Below are 18,461 nucleotides of genomic sequence, written 5' to 3'. Positions count from 1 at the left end.
ACAGTACCAGTCAAAAGTTTGGACACTTTCCCATTCGTGTGTCCAAACATTTGATTGGTACTATATATAGAATACTGCATATACATAAACAGAACATATATATATATATATATATATATATATATATATATATATATATATATATATATATATATATATATATATACATTCATAAACCCATTTTTTGCTATGATCACTCAAATGTTGCGATCAAACACTTATAATGACATGACAGACTTTAATTAAATTCAATTCCATTCAACTTTATTTAGTTTAAGTTTATTTCACTCTGTAACATTCATTCATGGATTTGCGCTACTGTCTTCACACACAGACGAAACTTACTACAGAAGTGTGAAGTGTGAAATAATATCGGGGAGCGCGGCACACAGAGTAATGTGGGGTTAACACACATTTACTAAATTCTGACTTAAGAAAATGTTTCACCTTATTGTTCATTTAAAATGAGACAAATCTGGTATTGTTTTAATCTCTGATCTATTATTTATTATTTGTAACACTGCATTACAATGTGCGGTAACACTTTAGAATAAGGTTCCATTAGTTAATGTTAGTTAATGTATTAATTAACATGAACAAACAATGAATAATACATTTATTACTGTATTTATTCATCTTCGTTAATGTTAGTTAATGAAAATACAGGTAATTAAATAGGAAAATCATGGTAATTCACAGTGCATTAACTAATGTTAACAAGCACAACTTTTGATTTAAATAATGCATTAGTAAATGTTGAAATTAACATGAACTAAGACTTATAAATGCTGTAGAAGGATTGTTCTTGCTTAATTCATGTTAACGAAAGTAGTTAACTAACATTAACTAATGGAACCTTATTCTAAAGTGTTACCCAATGTGCTATAATATGACATTAGCGATGTAATTTACACTATTTACTTTATTTTAATGAGAAACAATGAGAAACAGGTGAATAAAGACAGACAGTCAATGTTTAATATTTAGAAATTATTATTTCAAGACATCACATCGTTTATGTGGGCTCAGATAATCTGATTATTTCTAATTCATAAAAAATGCTATTATTTTATTTGACAAATATATATATATATATATATATATATATATATATATATTATTTTATTAACAAAATATTTTAGTTTGTCTTGTATATTTTTTTTTTATTCGATCAGATAAGATTTTATCTGTCATATGTTCAAGTTACAATGTGTATAATAAATATATACAGCACACACAAATAATGTAAACAAAAACTTCTACTTTGATTTCGATTAATCATGATTAATCTTCTGACAGCACTAGGAATAATGATGACAATTATCAATAAAAATAAAATTAACTAAAATTATAGTTAAAATGTAATGGGTGGGGGGTTCTGAATGATTCTGACTATCACCACTCATTTGTAAAAAAAAATTTAACAAATAAAAAAAAATCTAGATTACTAGTCAGTTGTTGGATGACTAGCTGACCCATCCCTTTCAAATTTACAGTTCTTTTCCTTCAAGAAAAATGTAAGTAGACAGTCACTAACTATATATACTCTGTTCTCTATAGGCCCTCCCCAACTGGTGGGTTTATAATCCAAACGTATGTTATCTCACAGTAAGCAGTCTTTTGAAACACGTTTCAAGTCTTATGAATGTACATTTTTAATCACCTCTGTACACATGTCGGGGTCATTTCAAATTGTTTCTTCCCACAATGTACAACACAGAAGCGGCCACCAAAAGTGCTTTCATTCCATTTTAAAACGCTTCGTCCTTCCCTTAAAAGCCGCTTGTTGTCTTCGACGATAGCCTATCTGCTCAAATTAATTCAGTTTTGCTGCTGCCTTTTTGAATATTCTCAAATTCTTCTCTTGCGCTCCATTAATTGCACGTCACTTTTCAAACTTATTATAGCCTACAGTATTTGTAAGTTCAAAAAAATCCCAGCAATGTTGAAAGCGCCGGAGGCGGCCACTGTCTTTCACTCAGACAGGACTCAATCAAAGAGATAGAGCAGGGACACTGATTTCATATTAAAACACTGAAACATTAGTGCTGTGGATCTGTCAGTCAATACAAATCACCCTCTAAATCATTACGACCCAATATACTTCATTTCTGTCCATATGGCTGAAAATCCAATAATCTAAATGTTGGGCATAGAGAAGTTACCCTTCCTCTCACTTAAGGAAATTCGTTTATTAATATGTGATCAATTATTGCTTTGCCAATAATCATTTAAGATGAGAAATTAAGGTCAATAAATGAATGTGTGTGCAGAGAAATGTGAAGTCTGAATGGTGTGAGCATTTATGTGTACACTTCTTCAACTTTTAGGTACTTCCATGTCTCAGGGGTTGATATGAATTCAAAGAGATTTCATATGTATATGTAGTTTATCTAAAATGAAATGAAATGAAAAAAAAAGAAACTATTTATACGGTAGCTATTATTATTTTACTATTTTTATTTGTGCATGTGGTTACCAAAGAGACAACAGTGTGATCATGTTTGAGCTGAAATATGAAATATGATGTGTGAAGACAACAAAGAAACATCAAGGTATATGTATGTTACATGGAAAATGGAATTGCATAATTTCATTTTAATTGCATAATGCGATAAAAAAACAGTTAAATAAGGCACTTACAATTTAAAACCAACCGTTAAATTTTTCTGCTTTGTGGTTGATATTTTTATAAGCTTGTATGGTAGGGACAGAGACCATAGAAAATATTTGGACAAATCATAACTAAAAATGACTGAATTTCGTTGTACCACAATTTTCTTTAGTGGAATGTTTTATTGTACATTCTGTAATTATGGAACACCTTTGCCACTTTGAAATATATATATATAAAAAAAAAAGTAGTTCTCCCTCACAATTGCAAGTTTATATCTAAAAATGTGACATTTCTCAAGTTGCACAGTAATAGTCAAATTGTGCAAAAAGGTTAAAACATTACATAAGTGTGTGCATTTTGAAGTCATAAAAGGCTAATCATTAAATTTAGCAAGGAAAACAATACACCAGTTTGATATGTGATTGAAATGACATCATTGGTTTAGGAACAAAAATGAGACCGAATTATCTAATGATGCATGGGTCTATGCAGTATAGCTGTCAGATGTCTATCTTCAAAAAGCGTCCATAGTTGAGGAAACACCCTTATATTTGCCTTTCGTTATCAGGCTGCATATATGACTTTCTAAAAAATAATTGCTAGAGCAGCATCTTTATAACCTTGTTTGTGTTTGAACTCCTTTCCTGAAAAAAGCCCCACATGCATTAGAGAAAGACAGAGTGTGTATGTGTGCGTCTTTAAAGAAGAGCCTCAGATTTCCCGTGGTCAGAGGTGGCCTCAATTTGCATAATCTTTGGCCGTAAATTGCTGGAAGACTAATTTTCAACCATCCGCCCAATCTCCGTCAGGCGTAGCACTTAATCAGAGATCAGCCCTGCAGACAAGCGAGGTCTGGCACGTTGGTCATCCCCTCAGCCTTGTGCCAATAGCTTTCATTCCCCTCAGCCGGAGAACTGTTAATGAACATCAAAGCTATCTTAAATCAACAGTCTGCCGCAGGTGAGAGCCGCTTCGAGGGGCGATCGCTGAGGCTTGTTCAGAAACCAACCTCACGTCACACGTCTGACTGTGTCATGAATCAAAGACACTCGTCTTCCATCCCCGTCCCTCGGGATATTTGTTTATATACATTATACTTTCTAGCTTACTAGTCACCATTCAAATTCACGCTCAATCGCTCTGTGCAGTCTTTCTATCTGCAATCTCAGCAGCTACGCGCCGATGCCTATTTCTGCCATTAGACAAACCAAAGAATCTGTGGCGTTTTCCGCTATCACCACATTTCGGGCGTTTTAACGATGCTCTAATTCTAATTAAGACAAAGAAACAGCGAGCGCTGGAAAGAACAAAACATTCACACCTTAATGGGATGTGGGCTGTTTGGACATCTGAAAGGTGAGACGAAAGCAAATCAATAATGAGCCATTTTGTAATTAACAGAATGTGCGCTGAATTAGGCAAACGACTGTCTAGAGAAATTGAAAATATTGATTTTAATTTATAAAATATATTTCAGCTCTTTGATGCCCTTGCGTCGACAGACAATTAGATGGAACCATCACCTCAATATTTTTGCCTTCCCGTTTCTTCTTATTATCATAAAACCTCGATATTTTCCCATATAATGGAGGAGGTAATGATGTTCGGGGAAGGTCAGAGGCTGGGATGGACAAGGTTGAGGAGGAGATGACCGGAGAAAACGAGAGAAAAAGAGTTTTAGCGTGTGTTTCAACCAGCGAAACCTGCTTGCTTTCAAAGGCCAATAAAATGAAATGAAGCCCTTGGGGTCTGGAAGCTCGCTGTGTACCGTGTTTGCAGTTTTGACAATGCCGTCTTGGAGCCTCTTGCCAATAGGCCAGCGAACACAGATGCACATTGTGAAACAGGCCCTTTGGGTGATCAGAATAATCACTTCCTGCCTGCCAGCTCTTTCAAGCCTATGCCAGAGCCCATAGATTAAGGTTACCCATTACACACACCTCCAAACATCAGGCCCAAACTATGCCTCCGTCAAATAATGCAGTTATACAACAACTGCTACAATTTTCTGCTTGTTTGTGGTTGATATTTTTAACCGAAAACTGAACAACACTGACAAAGACCCACGTATCTGGACACTTTTGAGTCACATTTCAGATGTTAGAATATCATTCTAGCACCCACTCCCTTTCAAAGCACCCAGCTAACAAGGAACATTCTCAGGCTAGGAACAAACATTCTTCTAGCAATGCTAACAGATGTTCGTTCAGAGTTACCTAGTCTTTACTGATGTTCTCAAAACATTGGCACAAAACATGACATTGCTCATGGAAGGGTGTTTTTTTTTTTTAAATGTCACTAATTGTTTCAGAACATTCAAAAACAATGTTCCCATTATAAAATGGAATGTTCCTTTGACATTTCCATAAGGAAAATAACACTTTTTAAAACATTTTTGAATGTTCAGATATAATGTTTTCATATTATAATATAAACATTAGAACAATGTACTTGTTAGCTGGGCTAGTGGTATTTCTAGCAAATGATGCTGTTCTCTCAGAAGTAACTTTGCATTTTCGGGGTAGTTGTATTAGCAGAGTACCCCCTGGTCATCGCATTTCTAATGAAATATCAAGTTATTAGAGTGAAAAGTGCACTTTCCTTTTTCAAAATGAATGGCACTTTCTTTGATTTTTCATCCAGTGATTTATCTAATGCAATGAGATTTAAACATTTATGCACTGCCAATACTATTTGGAGCCACTGTAGGTCCAATATATGGTGATAAAATAACAACAGGAAAACAGTGAGCTTTCAACTTGCTTTTTGAAAGTAATATGAAAGTATTATATGTGATAGAGTAATGTCAGAGTAATAAATATCAGAGTAATAGTCAAATGGATGATTCAGAGCTTGTGGGTTGAGAACTTTTTTCACACACAAAGCACATTAGTGAAGCTGCCCATTAGCCCTAAATGCAAATGCATTTAACCCTCTGTGTTACAGTGATGCTTTATGCAATTAAATGATACATTTTACAATTTTACTTTTTAAGAAAAAATAAAAATTGTTTTTGATGATTTCCCATGGCATTTTCCTTACGTTTTTCAAAAGTCTTGTTTTTGTTGGAGCTATTTTATGTCCAGAAATCAAACTATTTCATCATTAGAATAACATGCATACCCAATCTTTTCACTAAAGATTAAATGAATGACAGAGTCAGTTTCTTTTAAATGTGCCTCCACTCACCTGCATAGAATTCTGGACTGTAGACTGCACCCATGACTGGATTCAACTTCCAGCCTAGACATAAGACAGAGCGGGAGATCTGATATTAGCCACCTCGGTCTGCACTTGTAAAAAATTACATCTGATCCTACACAAGACATAGAGATGGATTCTGACTAACTAGAACCTCCAGGCCAATGCATAATGATGTCAGTAGAGGGCTGACCACACTGAAGCGCTGCTGTCATCCACAGAAAGGAAAGGGCACGGAGCGCCTTGACAGATTTCTCTCTGATTCTAACCTCTACAAATGGCCTGTCTGTTTAAGCCCTCCATAAGTACAAAAAAGAGAGAGATATTTCAGCGATATCAACTGAGATCTAAAAGGTTGTCTCGACATTTCACTTCCACTGAAACTTTTTCGAGAGTTACAAGCACTTAGTTTGAATCTCTGAGGTCTGTGGCCACAGAAAACTACCGATCGTGAATAAGACAGTAAAGTTTCCTGCTTGTGAAGGTGCGAACTTAGTCTAAAGTCGAAACTTGCAAAGTAGCGTGCTAATAAGCATTAAATGAATATGAAATAGTTACTAGGTTGATCATTAAACGAGTACATCTGTGATACTGATCTGCACAAGATGCTCTTTGGATAATTTTCTAATTATGCTGGAGAACACCAGCTTCAGCTTTTATACAAATGTGCAACAGTGCTATTGACATTAAAGGAATATGAATACATTCTTTTTTTTTTTTATTACAACATAAATGTAAATATAATCTGTTACAGTTGCTGAGAAATTATTTTGCAATTAAATTACAGTTATGAAAATGTTAACGATTACAAAAGGGGTGACATCTGAATATTTTCACACACATACAGATATGATTGATTTTTCTGTTTTAAAATACGAAAAAACAATGTTTCAGATAGATAGATATATTTGGTTATGTATATGATTTAATATATATATATATATATATATATATATATATATATATTCACAGTTTTTTTAAAGCATTGTTTGATTTTATTAAACTAAACTATTAAACTAGGCTATACTGTATCTTATGATTTTAAATCTGTATTTAACCTCAGAACAATTTCAAAGTAAAAAGAGGAGCTAAAGTGATTTTGTGGCGCTTTCAAAATGATTAACAGTTGAATACATTTGTTAGAAATTTAGAAAAGTAATCAAAAAGTAATCACATGTAATCAGTTACATTACTTCAATGAAGTAACTGAAATAGTTACACTACTTATTACAACTTGCAATTTGTAACTTATTACATTTCCAAAGTCACTTCCCCAACACTGCTTATCAGTATATATAAAATATAATAGAAAGCATTATGATGTTAATGAAACTTGTTCTTACCGTTTGCATATGGGTTGACGGCCTTTTTATTCGTCATTACCCGTGCTGTTGCATTGTTAACCTGAGCACAAACAGAAGCATGTGAGCAAGAAACATACTGAAGCTAAAGCTGTAATTACTGAAAATACTGTTTTAACAAATATTGCATGCATTACAGTGAAGATTTACAAAATGATTACATATCATAACAAACAGTTAAAGAAAAGTGGTAAGACATATAAAGCAAAGAAAATATATGCAATAGTCTCATCATAAAAAGACTCTCAAAAGCATGCGTCATCAAAACAAATGATCAAGTTGAAGAAGTACATAGAGAAAAAAACAACAACAAAAAACACACAAAATGCACTCAACAAATGAAAGGCATTGAATATGAGAGCATGCAGTGGAGAGGGAACGGTTAGGTTAAACGAAAAGAAATAGAAAAAGTAGGAATGGAAAGAAAGAAAACAAAACATTTGGCACGTTTGCGCAACATACACTAAACATTCAGAGTTGAGGTACAGTCGGAAAACAAAGCAACATTTAGCATTCAACACTCCAAGAGCCTTGTGCTTCATCACAAGAAAAATAATCAGAAAGGAAAATATATATATAAAAAAACCAAAGTAATAACGAAAGAAAATCATTCAAGCCGAGAGGGCAGCTAACAAAAGATATAAAAAGAGGGTGCATTATTTAACATAATCATGGAGTTCAGAATCTGAGTAGGATGCGCACGATTCAGTTCAATCCAATCAGAGCCTCTCAGGAAGCTAAATGTTCACTCAAGTAACGCGTACCAAGAGAAAACAGCATCAAGAAACTCAACATCAAGTCAAAAAACAGTCACGAGGTATCAGCGCGGAGTTCGTGAAATGGCAGATGGCTCTCCACTTACCATTCGCCGCCATCGCCCGCGTGTGTATCTATTGTTACCACGCTTAGTGAGTTTGGTGAGGGGCCTACCAGCTACCGTTGGAAAAGGGGGGGAAATGAGAAGGCAAAATAGGCAACATCTTACTTAAAGACGGCACCACATTCGAATACCTCTTCAAATTTTAAAAGCACAAAGAAAGAATAATAATAAAGTAAAGAAAGAAGCCCAACTGTCAAAATGGGAATCGGCTATAAAGATGCCCACTTTCGCTGCAGACCTGCAGATCAGTTTTGCTACAGTACTTCACCTTCAGTGACTGTTCTAGACTGTAAATTAAGTGTAATTTGAGCTGGAGATTTTAATAGGCTTGTGTTTGAGAGCAGCTCCGTCTAATAGCAGCGTCTTCAGGCCAATTAACAAGCGCTGCCGACTTCGGGCCGCTTTAAGCGCAGATCCCTCGTCAACTTTGCAATAAGGCCTCTGGCTATCATCACACAAATGCTGTTTGCACTCTGCCTGATGACTTACTGCACCCGTTTGCTTATTAAGCCAAAATATGCTTTAAAAAAAACAAAAGAACAACAATAGAAAAGAACCAAATAAACACAAGTGAATGCCAACAAAAGCAAACCAATTAGATAACAGCGAGCACCGTATTATATTTGATCTGAGATCTTAGAATAACTGAAACATATTAGGGAGACAATGTGGGGAGTAGAGTTGCCACCCGTCCCTTAAAATACAGAATCATCCCGTATTTAAAGGTAAAATGACGTGTCCTGTATCAAATCAATATGGGACGGGATTTGTCCTTTATTTTACAAATGCCAATACGTATAGTTGAATAAACAAATAAGTATTTTGTACTGTTTGTAATACTAATAGCAGTTATGATGAAATCAATTTCATAGTATTAGAGAAGTTCATTTGTGTATGATTACATTTCTGGAGACATCTGAGATGCCGTTAAAGCAGCTTGCGGTAAACCTGCACGGTTGAAAACATCTAGGAGCTGATGTCCACCCTTTGAACACAAGAGAAGCAGTTCAGATAATCACTGTGTGACTTAAAGGGATAGTTCATTTAAAAATGAAATTTTTGTCATCCTTTACACACCCACAAATTGTTCCAAACCTGTTATAATTTCTTTCTTCTGTTGAACCCAAAAGAAGATACTTTGAAGAATGTGGGTAACCTATCAGTGTCTGGGCCCCAGTGACTCTGATAGTATTTATTTCTCTATAATGGAAGTTAATGAGAACCAGCAGCTGTTTAGGTACCCACATTCTTCAAAGTGTCTTCTTTTGCGTTCAAACAGAAGAAAGAACTTTTTGAATGAACCGTACCTTTAAAGTGACAGACACATCAATGCTTCTAAAGGTATTGGCCTATTGTTTTATTACATTTTTGAACAGTCTGTTAATACACTTTTCCATAAATTATCAGAGCTTGGTAGACGTAATTATTATATTTTTTAAATTTTTATATAGCTTAATTAATAGATTATAATGAATGTCAGACCCTATTTATTAATCATTTAAACTTATCATACATATATATAGGCTACATAATAAATAATCATATTTCATTCACAATCTGGCATTTTAAGACGTTTAGAAATGCTAAATTATTTAGATAAAAAGTTGAACGAAAATAAGTTGGACATAATAATGTAGTCCCAATTTAAGCAAATGAATAAAAAAACAAAAACAAAAAAGAACAGCTGTCAACAGTCCTGTCAAAAAATAACTAACAATAATGAATAATTATAAATAATCAAATTTAAAATAACAATATTAATGTGTCCTGTTGCAAGTGTACATATTTGAGAATGTTTTCTCATGGTTTATTGTTAAGCTACGAGTTCTTCACTGATTATTTGTGTCCTTGGTGTTTTTGTTTGATTGTTTTTTTGGGGGGCGGGGGGCATGAATGGGTGCCCCTAATTTCGTCTCGCTGAAGGTGGCAACCCAAGTGGGGAGGGAGGGAGGGAGGGAAGGAAAGAGGGACAGAGAGAGGAGCACACACAGGAAAAGACGAGTGATGCGTCTAAAACAGTGAGATGAGAGTGAGGCACACACTGACACACAAAACAGAACCAAGAATAACAACAAGAACGACAAATGAACAAAACAAAACCAAACTAAACAAAAAGCAATTGAGAAGGGAAATATTTGTTACATGCACCTCTATTTTACGACCTTCTACCACCGTGCCGTGTAATTTCTCTCTGGCCCTGTCCGCATCGGCACTATTTTCGAAAGTTACGAAACCAAAACCCTGCATGCAGGTGGGAGAGGGGAGGGGGGAGAACAACATGCACATTATTAATTCAGTCATACACCCAAGAAATCCACTGTGGCTCTACCTCGGCCATTCTCACACACAAAAACAGCTGCTGCTGTATTTACCCCTCTCTCTTTCTCCTCCTCTTTTCTCCTGCATCATGCAAAGCATCGAGATTAAACCATAATTTATGGGTTCTGTTAGAACCACTGAGGAGAAATGAAATGAAAGAGCACGTCTAAGAACGTAAAGTCACTTAATGAAATAAAAAAAGGAGAGAGAGACCAAACAAAGGGATATATACCTTTAGTAAGTCTTAGAATAAACTAAATCTATTGGAAAAAAATAAATGCTGTCATTTAACACTGTATAATGCAACATAAAGAAAAGTCATTACAAAAGTGAAAAAAAAAAAAATCAATTCGTAAGACAAATGATAAAGGATTGTGTACTACAGAACTTGTTAACATGCATCATTATCTCCCCCAGCTGGAACAGAAGAACATAATTCATATTTCAATAAAGAAAATTGTTTATGCACAGGAATGATGCTAAGTGTCATAATACTGAATAACGCTGTCAATTAGGGAGCTCAGTGGAGAATGTTCTTCATTTGACACCGTTACAGAGCAAAGACAAGTGCCAAACACATTTCCACACACTCCATTGAACAGGGCACTAATAACTCTAGCACAGCAGCTGATGTGAGATTGCATTACATACGTTAACATGACTACAACAAGCATTTCTTCTGTACATTACAGGGACTAATTCATCACTGGATATTTTGCCTTTTTAAATCAACATTACGCTTCTAAACTCACTGGACTTTTCTGATTGGTCAAGAATGAGAGCATGCAAAGGAAGTGAGTCACAAACGTACCTTTGATCCTCGTTCATTAAATATGATTTCAACATCTAAGATTTTACCAAATTGCTGGAAAGAGAACAGAACACAGATCAGACAGTGTCTCAATTGGATGTGACATGTAAACAGACTTCAGTTCAAGCTGCATTAAGCTACATGTTTTAATCTAAAAATCAACAATTATTCAAACTTTTGATGGGTCATTTATAAGGCCTTTCTTTTATTCTGGAAAACAAATCCTTTGATCAAAGTAAGAGCTTTAACAGAACTGAATTGAAAAGATAATTTTGTTCATTCATTAATCACTGCTAAAATAACTGTAATAAATCATTTTATATATAGACACTACCATTCAAATATAAGAGGATGCTATTTTTTTTTATTATTAAAAATACAGTAAAATTTTTGGCTTTGTGAAATATGTTAAAATAACTATAAAGTCTATAACTGTCTCCCTCTCTCTCTCTATATATATATATATGAATATATAAATAATATATAAGTTTTGTATTTTTATATATTTTAAAATATTTTGAATCATTCAATATGCAGATTTGCTGCTTATATATATATATATATATATATATATATATATATATATATATATATATATATATATATATATTAGAAAAAAGTTGTGGCACTTAATGTTTATGTGGAATTATGTGGAGTTTTTCAATAATATAGTTCTTTCTTTCTTTTTCTTTTGTTCAAAAATATTTTTTCATATTTATATACTGTATATATATATATATATATATATATATATATATATATATATGCATACATACAGACACACACACACACACACACACATACATTTCACTATTCAAATAAATAATTCAGTTATGACCTGTTACACCAGTGAAGCAACCCTGCAGCTTCCCTTAAGAAGCTAAGGACCAAAACAAGGTGCTGACCCAGATCACAGATCTTACCCAATCTTCAAATACCATCCCACAAGCAAGAGAACAGTGTGTTAACACACACCTCAGACCCTAGCTACACTTGTGCTGGCAAGGCCACTGTATGCCATAAAAGTAATAGAGAGAAAGAGAGAGAAAAGGTACTTACGCCAAACATTTGCCTGAGGTCTGGATCTCTGAACCTGAAGGGGATGTTGGAGACGTGGAGCCTCTTGGGCTGCGATTTGTGTTCTTCCCTCAACACGAGGGCCTGTGACTGTGTTTGCTGTTGGCAGTCCGTCTGTGCTGAATCGTCTGTCTGCTGTGGGGAAAAAGGAAAAGAAATCCGTGGATATTAGTAAGTCTGGCATATTTTGATGCACCAACTGTAAACAAACTCAAGATGAAGATGTGCTTTTCAGTTGCAGAAAAGCAGCTGTTTTTGCGCACATGTGTTGACCGCACCACTGATGTGTTTTTTTTTCGACATTGTGGCGTTGCAGTCAGGAGGTATAGTCTGGTCAGCCTGCACCTCCAGGCGTTCCCAGGGTGCCAGATGCAAAGCCTTGTTTTAACAATATAACTTGTGAAAACTTTTACCACCTGTTTCTGCCTCCCTTTCTCAGGCAGATATGAAAACCATATGTAGAGCACACACACACACACGCACACAAATGCACGTTTGAGGCGTAGTTTGTAATGCGGCGTGTGCTGGGGTCAGGGCCTTGGGTGAAATATGGCATGGCTGCTTCACTATATCTTGCTTTCTCTCGCTCTCTCTGGCCATGCATGACTGCTGGCTGCTCCCTTCGTCTCTGTCCCTCTCAGTCTGGACTGCTGCCTGGGAGAGAAAGCAGCCTAGCCTTGAGTGTGTGTGTGTGTGTATGCGTTTCTCTGTCTGACTGTATTTGTATGACTTAGCTAGAGAGAGTATTTCAGAGAGAGACTTTGCTTTCTATTTTTCTCCCATGTGTACATTTGTGTGCCAGTGGGCGACTTCCATATGCCATTTTTGTGCCCTTAAAGAGACAGTTCAACCAAAAATTACAATTCTGCCACCGTTTCCTCACTTTTATATCGTTTCAAACCATACTTTTTTTATTTTTATTAATCACTTTTTAATAATAAAGCTTTTAATAAAGCATCCTTACTAACAGTTTTTAAACAATTCTCTAGAATTATACTATTATGAAATACAAGTACATTTAAAAATATGGATTTCTACTTAATATATCTTCAAAAGTCATTTATTCCTGTGATGCAATGTATTTTCAGCATCATTACTCCAGTCTTCAGTGTCACATGATCCTTCAGAAATCACTCTGATGTGAATCAGTTGAACTTGAGAATGAATCATTCAAGAATTCATAAATGAATCATTCAGGTCAATTTTGTGAACTGAATCAATTTACTCATTAAAAAGATCCAGTTCAATAGAATGATTCTGCTCTCATAAATGTGCATTTTTACTACGCCAAACTTGACTTCAAGTGTTCAGACCTTTGGAGTGAGGCCATAGTGGTGCTCACTTGATTGTAATTCACCCATTATGTGCGTTAGCATAAGCATGTGTGCACGTATGTGAATATATGTGCATTTATTTTCCTTTGTGGTGCTTGAGAAAGGGGAGCCTGCAGTAATGCCCAGAGATATTTTTTTTTAACTTTCTGCTTGCTGCAGCTGTCCTGTCATGCTTCAAGCACTCTGGAAATCATATTGTCTGGAATAAAAGAATGACTGAGTCCCAGTGTAACAACTGCCTCTCTGACATTACAGATGCTCAGGACTGTTAAAGCAAGCTTCACTGGAATTACTGGCAAAGGAACTGACCGTGAGCGTCTGTGCGCGTGTGGTATTGTTATTTAAATCAGGCAGTGCTCAGGGCGACTCCGACAAAAGCGGCAACAGAAAGAGTGAAAAAAAGCAAAGCTCAACTGAAAAATGAAGTACGGCTTGCTGGGACCGTAAATATGAATATCGTGTCATCATAATGTTTGCACAGGCGGCCCGATATTCTCACCCGACTGAAACGCAAGGGTGGGGGGATAAACATGAGAAAGAGCTCTTGAAAAATACTAGTCTTTCAACACATGAAAGGCTGCAAGAAGTGGAAGGGGGAAAACTCTTTCTTGTGTTATTACAAGTCATAAACAAAAGAACACCCACTCCTCAAGGCAGAGAACAAAGAAAAACGGGAGATAAAACGCTAAAGCAGTGTAGTAAACCATCCAATGTAAAACTGACAAGATGTGCGCCGTCTTTATTGCTTTAACAAAATTGCACTTTCCTATTGCGAGAGGCTGGGTTTAATGGCGTCGCGAGGCATGCGGCCCTCTGCAGAAGAGACAACTGGGGTGTTATAATTGGAAATATGCTTTTCCATTTACTGCTCTTTCAATAAAAGTATAGGAAGGAATGCAGCGGGTCTTTAGGTTGATGCACGGCATGGTCGGTGGCCATATGTGCTGTTTTAAAGATCTCATTTCATGCTCTGTGCATACGGCTGCCTTAATGGCTCAATTAATTGATTCCGAAATCAATTAATCGATTCGAACCTGTCTAGTTGCCGTGGGGAGCCGGAGGCCACGGTGACTGATCTCAGGGTGATGGGATGAGACGGGGGAAAGGAATAAATCTATAGGACTAAAATAGAGGCCGGCGGCAGAAGCGAAACGCATTTTGAATCGCATTCACAGTGCGTGCTGAAATATCCAGCCATCAAAATCCTGCTTTCATAATTCAAACAATACGGTACTTCCAGTCGAGCCAGAGATCGTCTTGCACCCTGTGGGAAGGAAAGGTGAAGGAAAGATGGAACGATGAGGACAGGGGTGTGAGGGAGGACAGCGGATCAGCTTGGAAGACCTACTCAATTACTGATTTGGGACTCACAGAGTTGTGAGTGTTTACCATTCATTGATCTCACACTGAGTGCTAAACGGCAAACAGTGGCAGGGCTGCCGGTGTGTGCTCTGAGCACACACACACACACACACACACAAAAACACACAGCCGCTGGAGTGTAAGAGCCCACACGGACACATATGGCAGCGCTGGACGGAATAAGATAACCTAACAAAGCACAGTGAGGACTTGGAGCGTAAAGTGCCAGTAAAATATTTTCCTTTTTTGAGGAATTTTTCCAGTGCGAGGAGTGTGGAATAATTGCATCAGCCGCCATTGATCCAGGAGGGAGTTTTTGTTTAACTATGTTATGTGAAAAGAGCATTAGGAAAGGTTCTCACTCTCTCTCTCACACACACACACACACACACACACACACACACACACACACACACACACACACACACACACACACACACACACACAGATATAATAATAAATAAATTCATGTATGGCTTTATGCAGGGTATATTTAGTAGGCTAATGCAATTTTCTTCATGCCCCTCATGCTCCTTTCAAACACATAATTAAACAAAAACTCCCCCATGAATCAATTATGGCTGATGCATTTATTCCACATTCCATGCACTGGAAAATTTCCTCAGAAAGCAAATATATAAATAAATATAGGGAAATGTACACCAATCAAATGTTTTTGAACAATAAGTGTTTTTAAATAATTATCTTCTGCTTATCAACCCTGCATTTTGCAACACTGGGTTATAGAAATGAATACTTTTATTTAGCAAGGATGCTTTAAATTGATGATAAAGACATTTCTAATATAACAAATATTTTCTATTTCAGATAAATGCAGTTCTTCTGAACTTTCTATTCATCAAAGAAACCTGAAAAAAATCTACTCAGCTCTTTTCAACATAATAATAATAATAATAATCATAATAATCATAATCATAATCATAATCATAATCATAATCATAATCATAATAATAATAATAATAATAATAATAACAATAATAATAATAATAAATGTTTTTTTAAACAGCAAATCAGAATATTAGAATGATTTCTGAAGGACCCTGTTACTGGAGGAATAATGCCACATGTTCTGCTTTGAAATCACAGGAATAAATTACATTTAAAATATATTCAAAAAGAAAACTGTTATTTTAAATAGTAAATACATACATTTTTTTTTACTGTTTTTGCTGTACTTTAGGTCAAATAAATGCAGGCTTGGTGAGCAGAAGATACTTTTTTTTTTTAAATATAAAAAATCGTACTGTTTAAAACCTTTTGGGGTTGTGTATATACACACATTTTCCCCTATACATTTGATGTATATATACATAGGACTATGGCCAGCTACATAGCTAACCTTGCAAAAAGGAGAAGAACATTTTTCATTCCTTTCTTAGATCAATTCTGGGATGTGTGCCAAGTAAAAATACAGCCTGTGTGTGTGTGTGTGTGTGTGTGTGTGTGTGTGTGTGTGTATAGCATGCATACGGCTGACAGTTTACATAGCGTGCCATCTGTGCAGCATTCTTCTGACTGGCAGAGGGTTCCAACATGGAGGGAAAAACAATAACAAACACAAAAAAGGCTTCCAGTTAATCTTTTTTGGTATCAAAAGATTCATTAATAGTCGTTCATTATAACAAATGCATATCTTTTTGCACTGTTGATTTTTCATGAGCAGGAACACAAAAAGCAAGCATTTGTGGAAGATAAACAAACCGAAGCCACAGCCTTCAGTGCTTCAGAGTGGTGCACGCTCATTTGTGAAGATGTCCTCACGCACAAACAACTGCTCAATAGTGCAGAGGTACAGCGCTGACTGAGGGTTTCCTGAACCACAGAGATAACGTACATCAGCAAAGAAGCTATTTTCAGTAACATTACTGGGATGAAATGCAGTAGCAGTCCAAGTCAAACTCCACCATCACTTGTGAGTCTACAACCATCCGTCAACCCCCAAAAGCTGCACCTTAAGGGGGCCATTCTGCAAGATGTCTGCCCTCTTGCGGGTACGGCCCATTCCACACATGTCCTCCCTTTAGGGAAGACAGCTCTCACTCTGGCTGGATAAAGATGGGGCCATTTCTCTTGAGAACACATGGGGGAAGAGACAGGAGTCAGCCGACACACTGAGCTGACATCTACACAGATTAATTATACAGCGTCCTTTTCAGAAAACATTTGGAGGAGAAAATAGGTTTTAAATGTGAGATCAAATAAATCACTCATCTTATACTATATATCAACACTATATCCAACAGTACCTGCATCACTGTGATGGGCTGTTTATAGTCAATCAGATAATGCCTGGCTATCATGTTCACACACTGCCTGTAAACCGGCCTGAAATGGGTCAGACTGGAGGCAATGGATGGGCTAATTACAGAGTAAACAATTCACCCACTTTCTGGATCGGCCGAAACTAAATGAACTAAATGATCTGTGAGTGGGCCGGTTTTAACAACCACTCAGGTGGGTTAAATTAAAGGTCCACCCCTGCGTCTGTGACCAGCATTACACCCGTGGTGTTTACTGAGAAATGTGATGACTAATGTCCTGAAAAGAAGGTGACAATTAATAATAACAGCCGTAACAAAACTGCTGGCAGCAGAAAATTATATATATATATATATATATATATATATATATATATATATATATATATATATATATATATATATATATATAAATAAAAAATTCCCCAGCTGTATTACTACTTATTTTTAAGCAATTAAAAAAAAAGACTAATGTAGATATAGATGTACTGACACAATGGTAACATTTTGTTTCAATTTATTCATAAGCTATTTCAATAGGTATGATGAACTAATGAGGAACATTACTTTACAGCATTAATCCATTTAGGATAATGTCCATTTATAAATAAAACATTTGGTTTGGGGTCTGCAAGTTTTTCAAAAGGCCTTTATCTGAAATATTACTATAATTTAAAAATAACTGTTTTAAATGTGAATATATGAGGAGATACTGAATTTTCAACAGTCTTCAGTGTCATTCAGAAATCTCTGTAATATGCTAAATTGGTGCTATTTATTTTTTATTGTAATGGTAATTATCATTATTATTAATTACATTTCCTTGTGTTATTGTGGCAAAAGAAGAGATTATAGATGTAACTGCCCTATGTATTAAATAGCTGACTCCAAACTTTGTATTTGTATTAGTGTAATGAACATTTTTAATTTGAACGTATGTGAACAAATACAAACTTAATGTAAAGTGCTACTTAAATAGTATATTATAGGTTGCTCGTGGAAAGTAAACGCTGTTCCATATGCATTTCAGAAATCCCCCACAAGCTCTCAAACACACTGACCACTAAGAATATGGCGGGAATCAATCAACAACCATCTATTATGTTATAAAAACATCTCTCTGGGGACTGACTGCTTATCACTTACTCCAACAAACAAAGAAAAGATGGGAACAGGGGAAGTATCACAGTCTAGGCCCCTTTTGTTTGCAGATGAGGGAT

The 18,461-nt window shown here is 35.8% G+C and overlaps 1 protein-coding gene across 7 annotated transcripts in view; it reads right to left on the bottom strand.

The window, feature by feature from the left end:
* The window catches only part of rbfox1 (RNA binding fox-1 homolog 1), a 257,241-nt gene that overhangs the window by 24,703 nt on the left and 214,077 nt on the right, over nt 1-18,461 (bottom strand). For all 7 annotated transcript variants that reach the window (XM_052552763.1, XM_052552766.1, XM_052552767.1 and 4 more), the window contains 5 exons: nt 12,249-12,401; nt 11,190-11,243; nt 10,208-10,300; nt 7,162-7,222; nt 5,807-5,860 (listed from right to left, as the gene is read on the bottom strand). In XM_052552763.1, coding sequence (XP_052408723.1) covers nt 5,807-5,860; nt 7,162-7,222; nt 10,208-10,300; nt 11,190-11,243; nt 12,249-12,401 — 415 coding nt within the window. The remainder of the gene's footprint in view (nt 1-5,806; nt 5,861-7,161; nt 7,223-10,207; nt 10,301-11,189; nt 11,244-12,248; nt 12,402-18,461) is intronic.

The sequence above is a fragment of the Carassius gibelio genome, chromosome B3 (genome assembly GCF_023724105.1).
Source record: "Carassius gibelio isolate Cgi1373 ecotype wild population from Czech Republic chromosome B3, carGib1.2-hapl.c, whole genome shotgun sequence".
NCBI classification, from domain to species: Eukaryota; Metazoa; Chordata; class Actinopteri; order Cypriniformes; family Cyprinidae; genus Carassius; species Carassius gibelio.
The sequence above is the reverse complement of the archived record's forward strand: the minus strand, read 5'-3'. Positions and strand labels throughout refer to the sequence as shown.